The sequence below is a fragment of the Zootoca vivipara genome, chromosome 9 (assembly GCF_963506605.1).
Source record: "Zootoca vivipara chromosome 9, rZooViv1.1, whole genome shotgun sequence".
In the NCBI taxonomy this organism is placed as follows: Eukaryota; Metazoa; Chordata; class Lepidosauria; order Squamata; family Lacertidae; genus Zootoca; species Zootoca vivipara.
The window spans coordinates 42161290-42180741 of NC_083284.1; the positions used below are offsets into that span (position 1 = coordinate 42161290).

Sequence of the window (19452 nt, forward strand, 5' to 3'; positions counted from 1 at the left end):
TCCCCACAGTTTGTTTGTAGAGCAGATGTGGAAGGGTATATATGTGAAATTATAGTAACTACTCCATGCTGTCTAAAACTATACAAACATAAAGCATTAATTTGTTACATTCCAATGTAAACTGTCTGTTAGATTTAACACTATGTTGGGCATGCCCTTGTGCATCATGTCTATAAATGAAATCAATATAAATCAGTTCATTATTCTGTAATTAGGTATATTGACTGCTGTCCTGTAAATCACTGAACCATACAACTAATATTTCCTCCAATGTTTCACTTGGTTAGGAAAGAAAATGAATTGCCTTGAAATAAGAAGTGTATAAGACGAATAACTGCAAACCTTGTTTTTAGTCTTGATCTTATTGTTCAACTGGCAGTGTTCAATTATTCCAGAAATTAATAGGGAAGCATTATGTGGTTATTTTGGTCACATGTGCTTAGGCTTCCTTATAGCTGATCTATAGTTAGGACAGAAGTAACTAATGTGGTGTCCTCATATGTTGTTTTTATGAAGTCAGAGAGCTGACATCATGCTGTGGTATCATTGAAGGAAATTCCAAACATACAGTGCAGCAAGGGGAGGAGGTTGCCACTGAAGGAGCTGGAGATCTTTGGATGTTGGTGGAGCTTGAGAGAATATCATGGGGAGGGATGTACTGGAATATTAGAAATGTGAGATATAGGAGGTAAGGCTATGGAACTTGAAGGTAAGGATAGACAGAATGCCAGTGTAGCTATTTGAGGGGAAAACATTTTGGTAGCAAGTGCTGAATGTGTGTTGGCATTTCTGTGTGAACAACTTTGAGAGAGGTCGCTGTGTTGGTCTATGGGAGCAGAAAGAAAAAAGAGGCTGCAAAACCAATAAAGATCAGTATGCTTTTTATGACAATATACTTTTGTGGGCTGCAGTCCAATTGATACATGACTTTGTTGATTTCAGTAATAAGATATAACCCCCAGCCTTTGTATATCTTTGAATGTGGTAATATTGTTTCCTGAGTAAAGAGGTATTGGATAACACTCCCTCACACCTGGAAGAACAAGAAGATATAATCATATTATTATTACTGTTTGAATTACAGTATTGTTAACCTTGTGCCTAGTGCTGCCTACTGTAGTACATTGTGCAAAGCCTTTGTATTATTACTGTACTTGGTCTGTAATTTTATTTCATTTCCTCTTTCCCTCTCTTTTAAAATCTGCCCCTCCCTCATTTTTGCATTTCTAGTTGTATTCTTGTGAGGATGTAATTTGTTCAAAATAAATTATAGAAGATTTAAAAAAAAAAACAGATGCATGAAGTGTTAACCATCACTTGTCAGGATTTATAGGGCCACAGTATTGACACTATGTTAAGTGTGAGCCAGCTACAGTATATTGAATTCTGCCATTATAATGATAATTTTTGGGGGGGAGGGGAGACAGTACTGTTAGAAAATAGTTCCATGGATTGATTTGAAACTTGGCAACATAGGAAAGGTAAGCTTGAGGACAGTTCATGCCGATTTGCGGATAGAAAGGATAAGAAACTGTTCTGATTTTGTTAACCACTTGTGATGCTCAAAAGTTGGCAAGATATGTGTGTTTTTCTTCTACAGACTTTGCTGCGGTTGTTTAGGGGGAAATATATCTCTGTACTGTGACTTTGGGGAAATAGTTTGTTCTGTTAGGTCAAGAGGAATGTCTAGTAAGTGTCATTATTACCCATGAGTTGCATAAAATATTTGTAATTTTTGTTTAAAATGCATTTTTATGGCTAATGTTAGGCAACAGGAATTCAGAAGGGTGTCCCTTCACATGCTCATTACAGTACTAAACTGTTTTGAGAAAAGCTTGGGAGTTTAATAGATTGCTGAGTAAGAGTAACAGTACTTTCCTTAAGTAAGATACCCAGTTATTCCTTACAATTTCCTATTGAAATACTGATGAGCTTTAACATTGAGAAATTGCTGCTTTAGAATGGGTCATAATTTGTTTTCCTAAATATTTAATCACAATCACTTTAGAATTGTAACTGACTATTCTACTTTTTGGTGGGTGGGTGTATACACTAAATTCCAAAAACTAAAGTACAGTAACTGTGAACTCTAGTGACAATCACGAATTCACATTTCTGCATCCATAGTCTCTAGGATACTTTTAACAAACACTTCTGTATTCTGTTATTTTTCCCCATTTGCCCCACCCCATAAATGACTATTGGGTAATACTCTTCATCAGTATGCTAGTTTTAATTAGTACAAAATGGTACTTCCTAGATCAGTGTTTTAACAGCACTGTGTAATTCTGCTTTAGTTTTTGGGATCTGGCTTTGATAGCGACAAAAGAACAAAAGAGCAGTCCTGAATACCAGAAAAAAAGAAGAACATTTGTAGAGCAATGGTGGCTATCCTCTTTTGAGGGCAGGGCTAATTCCACCTTGGACAACTTTATGGGGCCTACAAACCAACTGGAGGTTTGGCCACCCTGCACGCACACACACACTAGAATCATAACTCTACATTGTAGTATTCTCTATATATGGTGATGGTATTCTGTAAACGTTTTGACCCATGAAGCCTTATTCTCTCTCTCTCTCTCTTTCTCTCTCTCTCTCTCTGTGTGTGTGTGTGTGTGTGTGTGTGTGTGTACGCCAAACCATGGCTTTGTGTGAATGAGTATTCAGCCTCCCAGAGAGGAAATTGCAGCTAATTTTCTCCTCATCTGGTCCTGCTGCACTGCTGTGAACGTATCAAGTGTGTTCATTTAAACCAGGGCTTGTGGTTTGTTTTCTCCAGACAAGCAACGAGTTATAAACCAAGAACAAACCTTGTTTGCAGCATGAAGCCAAGCCATGAATTAGTTCGCTGCAGTGCAGCAGGGCCAAAGCAAGACCAAAGTGGCCATAATCTCCTCTTGAGGAACCCACATGTTTGCACTTAGCCATGGTTTGTCTTAGGTTTACATATGAGCAGCTCAAAGAGTGGGGTTTTTATGCATTTAGTTTAACATGCAAATATTTAGAGTTGTATCCAACTAAATTACTGTGTATGTGTGGAATGACTTCTGCAAAGACAACATAATTTTCCATTCCTTTTCACTTACCACCTGTTCCCTGCACTACCCCAAAATCTGCTCTAGGGGCATGTTTGAGGGGGCATGGTGAGTAGGAGAAGGGAAGTTCTGTTGTACTAATGGATGTTATTCTGTGTGTGCAATGATTTAGTTAAACAATATAATAAGATTCTTAAGTGAAAAACTAGGCAGGGTAGATTAGGTTTAGAGTTGTGCTAGATTGGATAAGTGTTCTTATTAGGTGATTGATTCAATAGGGAGATGTTGCTCTTTACAACAGAAACAGTAGTTTTATGTAGGTTCTGCATTTCGAAAGTGGAATCTAGTAGTGGGAAAGACAAGGGGAAGACCTAGGTTTGCTTTGGAATGATCTTATTACTGTGCTTAGCTGACAAGTAGTAGCTTCTTCCATAACCTCCCACTGCCAATATCAGCTGAATCGCTTCAGGCTCAGCTGTGGAAATATTCAGAGGACTGTGGCTCTTTGGAGCCGTGCTTTTCAGTAGTGTCTTGTAACTTCTTTAAAAACTATAGTTTGGGTAGAGGGCAATCAGATAGAGACTAATCTAGCTGAGCTCCATCTTCTGCTGGTTCATTTCCAATATGGGGACTAGAAACAAAGAAAGTAGCTAGAGCAGATAGCAAAGGCAGGTTTATTATTCCTGTCCCATGCACTCCCCTATCCACTTTCATTCTAATTGAGTGAGAGGGTCTGGAGTGTGGGAACTTTCCAGAAAAGCAACTGGTAAGGATGTCTAAAGCTTGGGTTCTTATTAAGTATGCATGCATCACAGGGGTCTGTATCTTCTGGTTCCTCTGGAAATTTGTGAACTATGGGAGAAGCATAAAATGAATGGTGACTGTAGTTGACCAACATAGGTTCTGAATGAACAATTAAGGGTTAGAGAGATAAATAATTTTACTATTTATTTGTTACTTTAGATTACTGCTTAGAAAAAAAATAGTACAACCCCCAAAAGTATTTTATGTTGTCAACAAACCTGTGTTTAAACAACAACAACATAGCAATTGAGAGGTTATGCTATCCATGCTTTGTTTTTTAAAAAAACAGACTATAGACATTTCAGAGCTTTCTTTGTTTAACACAATTTCAGTCGCTGACATGTTGCATAATACATAGCTATAGTTTTGCATTTCTGCCTTACAAATTAAATTATATTTTCCTACTACTCAATAGTTTTTAAAAACCGAATCAAACAAGTTTGAAACATATTCCAATATTTATGCATTGCTCCCTCAACCCTACTTGGCACAAGTATTTGTGCATTAACAGGTGTTCACCTCACAAAAGCCAGTGACTACCATCCTAAATATAGTCATGGTAACTCCCACTGATTCCTTTGAGACCGTTCACATGATTCCAGTGGGAATCATGAGTAAATGCTCGCTAAAGGGTTTGTTCTTAGCAAGTCATATTCCATTCTTACATTTACAGCAACAGCCATAGTGATGTTTATGTTTGTCACATATTTACAAAGCATACATTTGAAACACCCTCTCAACCCTTCTGTCCTTAAGGATTTGCTTAATGAATTTTGTATGGTTTTAGTATTGACGAGTACTGTTAATCATTCATATGTTTATGAAGTGAATGCCTAGGTACACAGTTTAATTATGCCTTTTTTGTTTCTGTCTACAGCTTCCTGCAGATTTCACAAAATTGCACCTCACTGACAGTCTCCACCCACAGGTGACCCACGTTTCATCTAGTCATTCAGGATGTAGTATCACTAGCGACTCTGGAAGCAGCAGCCTGTCTGATATCTACCAGGTATGATAGTGAACAATTGCTGGCTGAGAGCTAAGTCAGTATTTTTAAAATGGCAACCAGCAAAGTGACTACATGGAGATTGGGAGAATTTGGTTAAATTGTAGTGGTTAGTTTCATAGTCTACAGAATCTTATATCCACGCCCACCCATCTCCTTTCCCTATTCTGTGTTCATGTGTTTTATTTTGTTTTTTAGAAAACAGATTCATTTGCAGTTAGAACCTTTGGAGGCAAATGCCACTTTATAGCCCTACTGATTGAGATACACACTTTCCTACATGTTTAGGACCTTGTTTACTCTTGGTAATTAGTAATTTGGTAGAAATCTTGATAATATGAAGATAATGATGAAAACATCATGCTTTGTTATTTCAGTGCAGTCATAGCAATTTCACAATGGGTTGCCATCCATTTAAGTGGAAGGCAAACTATCCAGATGTCATAAATAAAACTTGTTTCTTACAAAAGGGTTTTTACTTTTGAACTGTGCAATCAATTTGCGCATGCACGCACATGAAATAGCTAACCTTCTACAAGTGACATCTTACTATTTGTTCTACTTTTTTGTTGGCTGGTTTATTTAACATATCAAGTGCCCTTCAACCAAATAGTTCCCAGTGCAGTTTATTTTTTTTTAAATTATATTTTTTATTAAACATTTTATCAACACACATACAGACAAAAAGTAAACATCAAAATACATAAATACAAAAATACAAAAATACAACAACAACAAAAAAAATATCATCTCTAATCCATTTTAATATTCATTGTCCTCTGGCTTCCCCAATTCCCTACTATCTGATTTTCTTTTTTATAAACTTCTGTAGCAGTTTCTAAATCATCCTTCTTACCCATCATATAGTCTCTTTAACACTTCAAAAATTTCATCTTTATATCATCTATCATATTTTCTCCCTTTCAATCTTCTATTATTTCCCTATTGCCTTAACTTCTTTATTTTCCTGGATGTTCAAAATCTAGTTTTCAAATTCATACCCTATGTATATTTTAAATTTCTTCCAATCTTTTAAAACTTTGTCATTTGTTTGGTCCCGGAGTCTTCCTGTCAATTCTGCCAATTCCATATAATCCATCATTTTCATTTGCCATTCCTGCCTCGAAGGCAGTTCCTCTTTTTTCCAATATTGTGCTATTAAGATCCTAGCGGCTGTGGTGGCATACATAAACAAATTAACATCGTCCTTGGGGATTTCTTCCCCAATTATTCCAAGCAAAAAGGCTTCCGGTTTTTTCAAAAATGTGTTTTTAAACATCTTTTTCAACTCATTATAAATCATTTCCCAGAAGCCTTTTATCTTAGGGCATGTCCACCACATATGGTAGAATGAGCCAACATCCTGCTTACATTTCCAACATTTATTGTCGCTTTTGTGATACATTTTAGCCAGCTTGACCGGCGTCAAATACCATCTATACATCATTTTCATCAAATTTTCCTTCAACACAGTACAAGCCGTAAATTTCATACCCTTCTTCCACAATTTTTCCCACTCCGACATCATCACATTATGACCCAAGTCCTTGGCCCATTCAATCATCACTGATTTTGTTTGCTCATCTTTCAAATGCCATTCTAGCAACAAATTATACATTCTAGACAAATTCTTGTAGTCTGTCTCTAATAACTCCGTTTCTAATTTCGACTTTTCTGTCTGGAATCCTATTTTTTTATCTAGCTTGAATGCTTCATTTATCTGCACATACTGAAACCAGTCACTCAACCTATCTTTCAGTTGTTCATATGGCCTTAACTTAAAGTGGTTTCCCACCTCCATCAGGATATCTTTGTATTTCAACCTATTCTCATCCATATTTGTCCTTTTAGGTTTCTTTGCCTCAAGTGGTGAGATCCACCTAGGAGTTTTTCTTTCCAATAGATCTTTGTATCTAATCCAAACATTAAACAATGATTTCCTAATTATATGGCTTTTAAAACCTTTGTGTAATTTTACTTTATCATACCATAAATATGCATGCCAACCAAACGCATTATCATGGCCCTCTAAATCCAACAAGTCATCATTGTCTAACAAAAACCATTCCTTCAACCAACAAAAAGCTGCGGCTTCAAAATAAATCTTTAAGTCTGGCAAGGAGAATCCTCCTCTTTCTTTTACATCAGTCAAAAGTTTGTATTTAATCCTGGGTTTCTTCCCCTGCCAGACAAATTTAGACAGTGTCTTCTGCCACTCTTGAAAACATTTCATTTTGTCAACTATCGGTAGGGCCTGAAATAAAAACAACATTCTCGGCAATACATTCATTTTAACAGTTGCAATTCTTCCCATTAAGGACAATTTCAACCTTGACCATACTTCCAAATCTCTTTGGATTTCTTTCCAAAGTTTCTCATAATTGTCTTTATACAAGTTCAAATTTTTTGACGTCATATTAACTCCTAGGTATTTCACCTTTTTTACACACTTCAGTCCTGTGCAATCCTCTATATTCTGTCTCTCTTGCAATGTCAAGTTCTTTTCTAGTACTTTAGTTTTCCCTTTATTTAACTTAAAGCCTGCCACACTGCCAAACTCTTGAATTATCTGCAGTACTCTCACTGCACTCTGTTCAGGGTTCTGCAAGGTCAGTACTAAATCGTCTGCAAAGGCTTTTAACTTATATTGTTTTGTACCCACTGTAATTCCTTTAACACCATCATCGTTCCTTATCATGTTCAACAAAACCTCCAGAACGGAAATGAATAGCAGGGGGGAGAGTGGGCACCCTTGTCTTGTTCCTTTCTCAATTCTTATCTCTTCTGAGACCACATTATTTACAATAATCTTAGCTCTTTGCTCAGAGTAAATACCATTAATCCCATTAACAAAGTTTTGGCCAACCTCCATTTTTACAAAATTTCTTTTCATAAAATTCCAAGAGATATTATCAAAAGCTTTTTCGGCATCTACAAAAATTAACATTGCTTTGGTGTTTATTTTCACTTCCAATCTCTCAAGAATATCTATTATAATTCTCACATTGTCTTTCATATGTCTACCAGGCAGGAATCCTGCCTGGTCTTTATGAATTAAGTCTTTCAACACCCTTTTCAATCTTGATGCCAAAATACTAGCAAATATCTTATAATCCACATTTAGTAAGGAGATTGGTCTGTAATTTTTAACCTGAGTCTTATCCACATCCGGTTTTGGTATCAGAGAGATAAAAGCTTCTTTCCAAGTCTCTGGTGCTTTGCCCCCCCCTAAAATCTCATTTGCTACCTCCATTAATGGTTGTATCAACCAGTTTTTTAATGTTTTGTAGTACTTGGAGGTAAGTCCATCAGGTCCTGGGGCTTTGTCGTTTTTCAATTCTTGTATTGCTGTTTCAACCTCCTGTCTTGTAATCAATCCATTCAGTAGGCTCTTTTGTTGTGTTGGAATTTTTTGCAGTCCATTTTCTTTTATAAACTTCTCAATTCCATCTAAATCTTCTTTTTCCCTTTTATATAACTGTTTGTAATATTTTGTAAAGCATTTCCGTATCTCTGCAGGGTTCTCAATAGATTTTCCTTCATCCATAATCTTTATAATTGTATTCTCTTTTTGTCTTTTCTTCAATTGCCAAGCCAACAATTTTCCACATTTATTGGCCGATTCGAAAGATCTTTGCTTCATTCTTCTAATTTTCCATTCAATTTCTTCATTTATTATTTGGGAGTACTGCACCTGCAAAGCTTTTATCTCTTTTTGAACTTCCTGACTTTTTGGATTATCTCTCAATTTTTTTTCTTTTTCTTTCAATTTGTCTAAAATCTTTTCCTTCTTTTCATTCCTCCTCTTCTTCCAAATTGTATTCTGTTGAATCAAGAATCCTCTCATTACTGCTTTGCCGGCATCCCAAACCATTGTAATATTTTGTCCTTTGTTCAGATTTAATTCAAAATAATCTTTCAACATCTTCTGGGCCTTATTATTTATCTGCTCATTTCTCAGTAAAGAGTCATTCATCCTCCATCTAAAAGAACCCTGCAGGTACTGTTTTAACTCCATTAAAACTGCGTTGTGGTCTCCCAGTGCAGTTTATAACACAAAATCAGGGCAAGAGCAGACATGAAACAACAACAAAATAAACAAAGAAATGATTAGAAACAGTAGGTAAAAATAATTAAAACTCAGATTAGAAAGTGAAGTAGAACAGGAAGAGCTTAGCCTGGGACTAAACATGTTTCAATGTAAGCACATTACGTTCAGTTTGAGAAGGGTTGTGCTAGTGATCCCAGGTTCAATCCCGGGCATTCCTTATAAGGCTGGGTAAGACTCCTGTATGTAACTCTGGAGAGCCACTGCCAATCAGCCTAGACAGTAGTGAGCTAGATAGACTAATGGTCTGAGCTTCCTATGTTTCTAGTATGTAAGGTAATGGGACATAATTAGTAGATTTAGGGATATGGTTCATAGCACTTTAGGAGTCCAAAACATTGTCATGAAGAACAAAGCTGTCGGTGATGGTGGCGGGGCATTTCTGCAAGTTCATTCTATGATTATGTCTTAAATTGTAAAAGAAATGCCTAAAGGGGAAAAAAAGGTTGAATTCAGAATAAATGTAGGATGTAATTACTAAAGGTTGGGATTGATTGTCTCACAATAAAGCAAATATTGTGAGAAGGTAAGGGTCAGATTATAGACAGGGCCATCTTAAGCCTATCCAGTGCCGTGGTTCAAGGAGCCCTCTGGCCCCCCGCCCCCCGTTCCCATAGTTGTTGGGGCTGGAGGAGCGGGCCGCCCCCCCTCTTTATTGGGGTGCGTGCATGGAATAGAGCGGACCCAGGAGTCCCGGCTCGGCTCCCCGCACCCTCCACCTCCTCTCTGCTCTCTTCTCTGGCCCCTTCCCTCTGGCTTGGCTGCACTGTGTGGTGCAGGAGCCGCCGGGGGTGCGTGCAATGAAAGAGGTGGGAGGAGGGCAGGGAGGGAGGGAGGGAGGGAGCACGGGGCCTGCCCCTCCTTCCTCTTCCTCTGTGTGACACCAGGGCCGCCGGCCAGGACCAGCACTCGCCTCTCCATCCCGGCCGGGCTGGAGGGCGGCTCTTCCGGCGGGGAAGAGGCGGAGGCTCTGGGCACGGCACTGCTTTGGCGCAGCAGACAAGGGCGTTGCGTCCAGCCTCCGCCTCTTTCCAAGCACCAGGGAAGCCCTGCCCAGCAACGGCAGGAAAGTGACAGTTGCTGAGGGGATGGAGGGGCAGGGTCCTGAGTGCGGTACCGGCACGTGCGCAGTCGGCGCAAAGACCGACGGGGCGTGCGCAGATCAGATCGCCTCCAAGTTCTTCTCCCCTTTTCTTTGCTTCCCTCAACCTTTTTCTCTGCACGCCCGCCAGCCATATGGTTGATGGGCACAGCTGGCGGGCATGCAGGAGGCCGCGCAGCTCCCCCACTCGCTGGGACGCTCCTCAGCGCCCCTCAGTGCCCAGCGCCCTGGCGCAATGCGCCAGTAAAACCAATGGGAAGTAAAACCAAGGGAGTACCTAGTGTTTTACTTGTTACTAACAGGTCTGTGGCTTAACCTGTTTCCTTTAGGGACTCCATCTGGATGACCTTATTAAGCATTGAATTACAACAGAATTGAGCAGCCAGGCATTTGCTTAGTCTTGCTCTTCTGATGCAGTGAACCATCCAAAATTACAAACCAAATCAAAAAGCTGAACCAAGAAGAGCATACACAATCTTGAGATATAAAGAAAGCTAACATTGTTCAATACTTTTACATTTGGAGGCTTCTTGCAGAATTAAGTGATCCTGAATACAGTATCTTCATCCCATTAGGATATTGGTCTTGTCGTGTCATCTCAAAGTCCTTTTTCATACTCAGTAGATGTGACAACAGCAAGCTAGAGAGGAGAATAGTGTAGCAATTAAAGTTGGTGGATGATTAGAGCATGAACCAAACTGCTACACAAAAGGCAAAAGGGCTATTTTCATAATGTTGTACAGGGAGAAGCAACTTGACTTGGCAGATTGTATAAAGTGGAATGGAGGAATTAAAGATAAACTCAAAGCTGATCAGCAAGTGTCTGATCAACAAGTGGGTAGTAATCTTATCAATGGATAAGGAGCATGTGCAAATACAGTAAGGTTCAGTGGGAAATTTCAGCCCTGTATGTATTGAAACAACAATGAAACATAAAACTGGGAAACCAAAAAGCAGTTGGAAATGAAGGATTGGATGTAGAAGGAAAGTTACTGGACAGAGAGGTAGAGTTGGGTGTCATCAGTGTGTACTGAAAGCCACAAAGTTTAATGAAGTCACTAAGGGACAGTATAGTTAGAGAAAATAGCAGAAGGCTGAGAATAACTCCCTGTGGAGGTTCAGCAGAGAAGAACTTTCCCTATGGAAACAGTGATCGAGTAATGATAGGAAGTAAACCAACTAAGAACAGAGCCATAGAAACAGAGTACGTAAAAGGAGCAAAGCAGAAAAAGTAATGAACTGTATTAGAGGCAATAAAGGCACCAATGAGAAGAAGATAGAGACCTTTTGGATTTGGCATTGAGGAGTGATTTGAAGAAGCCAGATTAGAAGGCACTAAGAGAGGAACTGAGAGAAATTTAAGACAGGGAAGTATGTGGCACAGTTCAGAGATTTGAAAGCAAAGGGTAAAGCTCAGATTATTTTTTTAAGAATGTGAAAAAGAGAGGCATGTTTAAACGCAGGAAGGAAAGAGCCAGAGGATGGGGAGAAATTTAGTATGAGGAGGGATATTTGTGATAAAAAGATATGACACCCAGGAGTCAGGATCATCGGGCAGATAATAAAGGAATACGTAATAGTCAACCAAAGAGAAAGCAAAAATTGGTTGAAGTAGGTTTAAGAGGCAAAATAGCTGGAAATGAGAGGAAAGATTTGCATTTTGGATACTGTGTTCATGATTGTGTGATGAACAGAAATTCTCGTTTACATGAGTAAATCAGGACCATGTGTGTGAGGGGGATCTCACCTGCATTACACCTGCATTTTGGTCCAAGCAAAACTTTCCCCTTAGTTTGGTGAGAAACAGTAAACTGGTATGCAGTGTATGCCAGAAACATAATGCAAGGGGGAAGGGTTAACCTTCATCCTACACAATAAGATCCTACTTTTATTGTCCTTTCCTCCTGGCATCAGCTGTTTTAAAAAATGACCACATATCACTAGGCTATGTATTCATCATTATGTGTTGTTTGGCTCAAAGAGATTGACTCGAGGATGTTGGCTAAAGGCTGGGGTATTTAGAGGGGTCATTGGTTAGTTGAGAGAGTGGGGGCAAACAAATCTAGAGTTGGTTGATGAACTGTACTTAACCCCCTGAAGAGCATAAGGGGTGGGGAGACATGGCAGAGAAGTAGGCAATGTTCCCAAGAAAGCCTTACACCACTTCACTGCAGGTGGCAAATGGAGCAAGAAGTAGAAATACAGAAGGCAGAGAGAGTGCATGTCGAAGGAGAGAATGTGTTGCTCAGATTGGATGAACTCCGTGGCACAAGCTGAGCATTTCCAAGTGAAGATGAGAACAAGAAAATGCCCAAAGTCGTATTTTGGGGAATGCATCCCAAAGCAAACATAGAAGGAATGAGGGACAGGAGATGGGAACCAGCTGTGTCACGGAGACAATTAATATTAAGTTTGAAATCACAGGAGGAAGGTACAGAAGTTGTCGGAGTCTGAATGGAAAGTTGAGAGCGGGCCAGGAGGCGATACAGGAAAGAAATATAGAGAGATGAGATGCAAAGGAGAACAGTTTTTTGCAGAATGAATTTGGGAGGCAGTGGAATGAGAGGTCAGCAGAAACAGGGACTGGCAGCATTTGGAAGTGCAAAGGCCACCACGACAGTAACCTCCAGTGAGAAGTGTGTGGAAGAAAGTAATTTGAAAGGAAAGGGCAACAACAGTGTCAGGAGGGGACAGTAAAGTATTTGTGAGAACTGGTATTATGCTTATGTAGAATTAGTAGTTGTTTATGACAGGTGATCAATAGAAATTAAAATGCATATTTTGCTTTGTAATGTGTTGTTCTGTGGTGCTGTACTAGAGACTACTTTCTGTTTTCACATTGTTGCAGGTGACTTTGTTTATAGGTTGGGAAATAGATGAGTATGTTGCTTTATTGAATTGAACAAGCACTTAATAAAAACTGTTATGCATCATTTGTTATTTAACATAGTCTAGATGCAGGTGGCACTGCGGTCTAAACCACAGAGCCTAGGGCTTGCCGATTAGAAGGTTGGCGGTTCAAATCCCTGCGGTGGGGTGAGCTCCCATTGCTCGGTCCCGGCTCCTGCCAACCTAGCAGTTTGAAAGCACGTCAAAGTGCATGTAGATAAATAGGTACCGCTGCGACGGGAAGGTAAACAGCGTTTCCGTGCGCTGCTCTGGTTCGCCAGAAGTGGCTTAGCCATGCTGGCCACATGACCCGGAAGCTGTACGCCGGCTCCCTCAGCCAGTAAAGCGAGATGAGCGCTGCAACCCCAGAGTCGTCTGCGACTGGACTTAACGGTCAGGGGTCCCTTTACCTTTAGTAGACACAAATAAATGAACTGGAAAATGAATTGTGGAAGATAAGAGACTTTTGTAGTTCTCAGAAGGTTGATACCTATGTTAAATTCTTTTTCAAAACTGTTACATATTGGCCATATGTATTATACTTACTCTTTTTAAAATGGTAAATTATGTAAATATTAACGTTACTGACTACACTGTGGGTTTTGTTAGTGTGGTTTCTTCCTTTAGTTGTTTGGGCACTTTCTTATGGAGACATTCACAAATCACACCCAGAAGTAATTGTTCACCTTATGTTTGATTATGGAGTGAAAATTAGTAGCTGCAAATATTACTTACGGTGTTGTATGCTCAGTTAACTCTTTCCTGTATTTGCTTCATATGAAGTATTAATACTGCAGGTTTAAGAGCAACTGTATGCAATGAAAATATATTCATAGATGTGCTTTTGAGTTGAATAAATCATGAAACTGAATCTTGACATGCTTTCGGCAATAATCTGAGAATATTCCTGTTTAAATATTCATGTTTGTTTCTAAAATTGTATGTCATGTGTTATACATAAAAGACAAATCCATTTAAAACAAGAATTGCTTGCCAATATGAAATCTCCTACAATCATTATTTGTAAGAGGTTATTGAGGTCCCTTTGAATATACTGAAAAATTCTAATACTTTTGCAGGGCAGTTTGATCTCTGCCCTGCAAAACAATAGTATTGTGTAGCATTCAAGCTTTTATTGGAATGTTGTGGTATCCCAAATTTCATGTCCGTAACAAATTCCTGGCCTTTAAGGCTAGAGAGTATCTTCAAAAATACTGACAGTGGCAATTGGATGGATAATATTAGGCAGGCATCCCCGAACTTCGGCCCTCCAGATGTTTTGGACTACAGTTCCCTCCATCCCTGACCGCTGGTCCTGTTAGTTAGGGATCATGGGAGTTGTAGGCCAAAACATCTGGAGGGCTGCAGTTTGGGGATGCCTGATATTAGGTAACCAAACATCCAATACCTTCCCCACATTGCCCAAAGGCTGCACAGTCACCATATCTCATGATTTAGACTTCAATTTGGATGTTAAGAGCCATCAGTACACCATGGTGCCTGGCCACACTAATTTAAGGGGCACCTACCTTCTTTGTTTGTTACCTATTGAAAAAATAATAAATGGGTGTTATGGTGCCAGTTATAAAAAAATGTGGTCTTTATGTAGAGGCTGCCATGAACCACTTTTGAATAATTATGCATCCATATGGTGGTCATAACTTTTTATTGGACTTTGATGCATAGCCTGGCCTAATGGCATTATCATCAGCTGTCCATATAACCTAGCTACCCACCCTGTGGAGGTAGCTTTTAATCAATTGATTAAGTATACTCATACAGTGGTACCTCGGGTTACAGACGCTTCAGGTTACAGACTTTGCTAACCCAGAAATAGTACCTCGGGTTAAGAACTTTGCTTCAGGATGAGAACAGAAATTGCGTGGCGGCTGCATGGCGGCAGCAGGAGGCCCCGTTAGCTAAAGTGGTACCTCAGGTTAAGAATGGACCTCCAGAACGAATTAAGTTCTTAACCCGAGGTACCACTGTACACCCAAAAAAAGAAAAAAGAAAAACTTCACCATATTCAGCCAAACTTAACACAAGTGATATTCCAGTTTGACATAATTTCACTGTACATACCTAGATACTCAACAAATTGCTTGCACTTGAATTCTTCCACCCCAGTATTTGACCTGTACAGTTGATTCAGTTTGAAGTTGTGTGTATATTTTGCACTTAGTCCACAAATGCAGCAAAAGCTAATCCTGATGAATTCCTTGGAACAGAGCAGTGGCTGATAATTAAAGCCTAGGCTTAGGAAGAAAAGGCATGTGTAATAACCTGGCGTGCTCTGGTCCATGGGGTCATGAAGAGTTGGACACGACTAAACGACTAAACAACAACAATAATCTGTCACTGGAAATATTATACAATTGACGTAACCTTGTTGCTTCATTTCAATTTTTGAATATTTGCTTTCAGTTAGGGTGCATCTAGACAAGTGTTTCTGTTGCATCCTAGACAGGTGTTTTTGAACTACAGTCTTCAGAGGTTTAAACAGCAGTGCAAGGCTATTTGCAAAAAAAGCTTTCCACTGCAAATACCCTACGATCGGGATTCTGCACTGTGAAGCCCCACACACCTGTCATATTTGGCTCAGCAGGGGTGGGGAGATAAGAATTTGACTCTTTGGCCGGAAAGTTTTCTCACCCTTGTAGCACAGCATCCTGTTTCCCACAGTGGCCAGCCCCAATGCCCATAGAAAGTTCACAAGCAGGGTGTGAGTGCGAAAGCCCGGTTTTCAGAAGCATGCTGTCTCTGATCCTTAAAGATAAAGTCTATGCAAATAGTATAGTGTGTGTTCAATATGGCTAATAGGTTGTCTGCTCAAGAAACATAGAAAGTGACCATACACTAGGTCAGGTTTATAGACCTTAGATTTTCTGCTAAAATGGCTTTTAACCAGAGATAACACTTGAGGCCCTGGAAACCTGTAGCCTGTTAGAGTAGATGATACTAGATTAGTTGAACAAATCTGGCATGGCCACCATCACTGGGCTGAAATAAAGCACAGTGTATTTTTTTGGGTGGTTAATGGATTAATACCTCTAAATGGACTCTATAAGTGAAAAGGGACTATCAGTTAAGACTAAAAAAGTTTATGGGGGGGGCAGATAAATTTGTTCCAGTGTGAAAAGTCTTTTTAATACTTGGAATAGCTTGGTTAGAATGTCAAATCTACGATTTTTATGCTAGAGCATTTATCCAGCTGTCCATTGAAAACAACTTTTTAAAATTTTATAAGGATAGAATATCTGTGGAAAGTCTAGCATGTGTATCTCATATAATCTCATATCTCAAATTAACATTTTTTTTTAAAGACATACTTGACCTTTTCTACTGCTATCTGACCTTTAATATTTTAGCCCCAAGTCTAGTAAACATCAGTTTGGAAAGCAATGGTTTACAGAGCATTCTCAATAGTCTTCATCTCCTTCAAATCATAACAGTTGAAGCTTAGCAGATGCTGTGGCATTAAATCTACTTCTGTGGGAAAAGCAGCTTTATTTCAGATGGCAGGCAAATATGTTTGGGATTTATTAAGTGTTTCATCTTAGAACTGAAACAATAAAATATATTCACCTCTGGGTACCTGTTAATGACCTTAAGCCATGTGTTGGGGGGATTTTCTGATTTCCATATGATCGTCAGACCAGATTACATTTGGGGGATAGTGTTCTTCCTCTCTGGTACACGTATAGTGTCTGGAAGTTAACTCCCATATCTGATAGACTGGCTATTTGCAATTTTACGATACAAATGTGATCTGCATCTAGATGCTGCAGCATGTTTTTCTATTCATGGTTTCACCCACGTCCTCTTGAAGGATACCCTATTCCATTCCAGCAGCACCCCAATTTTTCTGCCTCAATCAGACATTATTTTGTGGCCGGTGAGCATGCCAAGTCCTCATTGAGCTGTTCCTTTGCATGGAGTAGGGGTAGAGGCTCTTGGGTTTCTGTTATTGAAAATTATCTGTACTTCTGCAAAGCATAGAGCTCCCCAAAGCATGCTGAAGCATCCCTTTTGCTTCTTGGTAGCTCTGCTTTGCCTGTGGTGGTGCTCACCTGCTGAGTTCATGACTGAAGTGAGTGATTAATTGATGTCAATGTTCTAGGTTTCATTGTGAACATGTAATACTTTAGATGGGTTTGAAAATGGGACTAAGCAGCACCTACAAATACTGTATATCAATCTTGCTTTCGATATAAGTATGTTCCAGGTGTGTCTATTTTACCCAAAATACAGTGAATTCCGGTTATATGCTTCCCACAGTTAATGGGAAAGTGCTGAGAAAAGATGGACCTTGGCTTGTCCATGGATTAAATATTAAGTTTGCTTCATGTACATGTTTTGAGTTGTGTTTTCTCGATAATCATTTCAGGCCACAGAGAGTGAAGCTGGCGATATGGATCTGAGCGGGTTACCAGAGACAGCAGTGGATTCTGAGGATGATGATGATGAAGAGGATATTGAGAGGGCTTCTGATCCTCTTATGAGCAGGGATATTGTTAGAGATTGCCTGGAGAAAGACCCAATAGACAGGACAGATGATGATATTGGTAAGCTACTGTGGAAACCCAGCAGAGAAAGATGTTAGTGGCATTTGCAGTTTCTTTAACATGTATTTTATTTTCCAAAATTTTACTAAATGACGCTTTAACAAAATAAGATTTTTAATATAATAAACAAAAGGAAGTTGTGAAATGCTTGAAACGTAGTATGATTTATGACGTTAAACCTGTAGAATATAATGAAAATACAGTACAAAATACATTGTGGAATAATACTTAGAATCCCATGGCATATTCCTAAAATCTCATTATCAAGTAGTGTCATTGCTTATACATGTTTAACTCAGTGAGTTCATTATTCTTTAGAACAACTCCTGGAATTCATGCATCAGTTACCCGCTTTTGCTAATATGACTATGTCAGTGAGGAGAGAACTCTGTGCTGTGATGGTGTTTGCAGTCGTAGAAAGGGCGGGGACCATAGTTCTAAATGATGGAGAAGAGGTAAGTAGTTGCATAATTCAGTTATTCTTCTTGAGAGATATAAAACATCTTTTTTATGTTCTTAAAAAAATACACCAACCCCCCCCCCCCCACCGGTGCTTACAGATAACCATTTGCTGAACAGAGTATTGGACTTAGACTTCAGTTCACTGTCACATTTGTAGTAGATCACAAATGGGTGTAATGTAACCTGAATGTTATGCCAGTGAAAAATGGTATTAAATGTATGCAGCTTCCTATGTTCCTGTATTTGCAATCCCTTCCTTACAACCACAAGGCTTCAGTTTGACAGATAACATCAGATGCAAATTAGTTGCAGCAACTGCAGTGATCTATAACTGCCAACTGCCCCACCCTCCGTGTTCTAAAACTGCCAGCTTGGCTTAGAGCATCTTTTGATCAGAGGAGTTGAGGAGAGTCAGGAGTTGAAGCGATAGAGTGCTGTCTAGTTTGGTTGTGCGATATCAGTGTTGGGTGTGTGATATCAGTGTTGAGTGTGCGATATCAGCATTGGGTGTGTGATATCAGCGTTGGGTGTGCGATATCAGCGTTGGGTGTGTGATATCAGTGTTGGGTGTGCGATATCAGCGTTGGGTGTGCGATATCAGCGTTGGGTGTGCGATATCAGCGTTGGGTGTGCGATATCAGCAAGTGTTGTAGGCATGGGGAAAGTGTGCTCGAAGTGTACCTGTCTGCATGCAGATCCTGAAGAGAGAACAGAGCAAGCAATTGTAAGAGAGAGCTTGAGAGATCAGGAGCCATGTGTCACGCAGCCCTTGGATGGTTTGGCAAGCTCAAATGTGACCCATGGGTCCGAAAAGGTTAGCTGTTCTGTTCCATACTGATTATAGCAGAAGCAAAGACAACGTTTAATCTTCTTTGCCTTAAAAGTAGCTGATAAATAAGGCAGCATAATCAGTAGATATGTCTGCATCTCCTTTAACCTCTGTACATGTTTAAAGTTTATGTTGGCAAAACTGCAGGATCTTGAAGTGGCTTTTTATTACGTATATGTGTATACAGTGTATGATCACTTTCCCCCTTTTTTCATTTCCTTTTTGCAAGTATTTATTGAAAAACAAATTCACACAATGATATCTAAAAAGGTGAAATGGTTTGTATGTCTCATACTCTATGTTTCATTTTTAGCTGGACTCCTGGTCTGTTATTTTGAATGGTTCGGTGGAAGTAACCCATCCCGAAGGAAGATCAGAAATATTATGCATGGGAAACAGTTTTGGTGTTTCCCCTACCATGGACAAAGAATACATGAAAGGAGTAATGAGAACCAAAGTAGATGATTGCCAGGTAGAAAATAAAATCTGAATTACCTGTTAGAATAGAATGCAAATATATGACAGGCTCAGATGTAATGCTGAATTATTATTGGTGTGCTTTCCTCTCTTCTCCAGCACAGCTGTCTGGAAGACATCAGGATATGTTACTCTATCACAAAGCTGGCCAGTGGGTTGGATCCAGAATTCCCCT

General features: G+C 39.4%; 1 protein-coding gene across 5 annotated transcripts in view; it reads left to right on the forward strand.

Moving 5' to 3' along the window:
- Positions 1 to 19452, forward strand: part of RAPGEF2 (Rap guanine nucleotide exchange factor 2) — a 165477-nt gene that overhangs the window by 115390 nt on the left and 30635 nt on the right. For all 5 annotated transcript variants that reach the window (XM_035111547.2, XM_035111550.2, XM_035111549.2 and 2 more), the window contains 4 exons: positions 4717 to 4848; positions 17332 to 17509; positions 17828 to 17964; positions 19114 to 19272. In XM_035111547.2, the coding sequence (XP_034967438.2) occupies positions 4717 to 4848; positions 17332 to 17509; positions 17828 to 17964; positions 19114 to 19272 (606 nt within the window). The remainder of the gene's footprint in view (positions 1 to 4716; positions 4849 to 17331; positions 17510 to 17827; positions 17965 to 19113; positions 19273 to 19452) is intronic.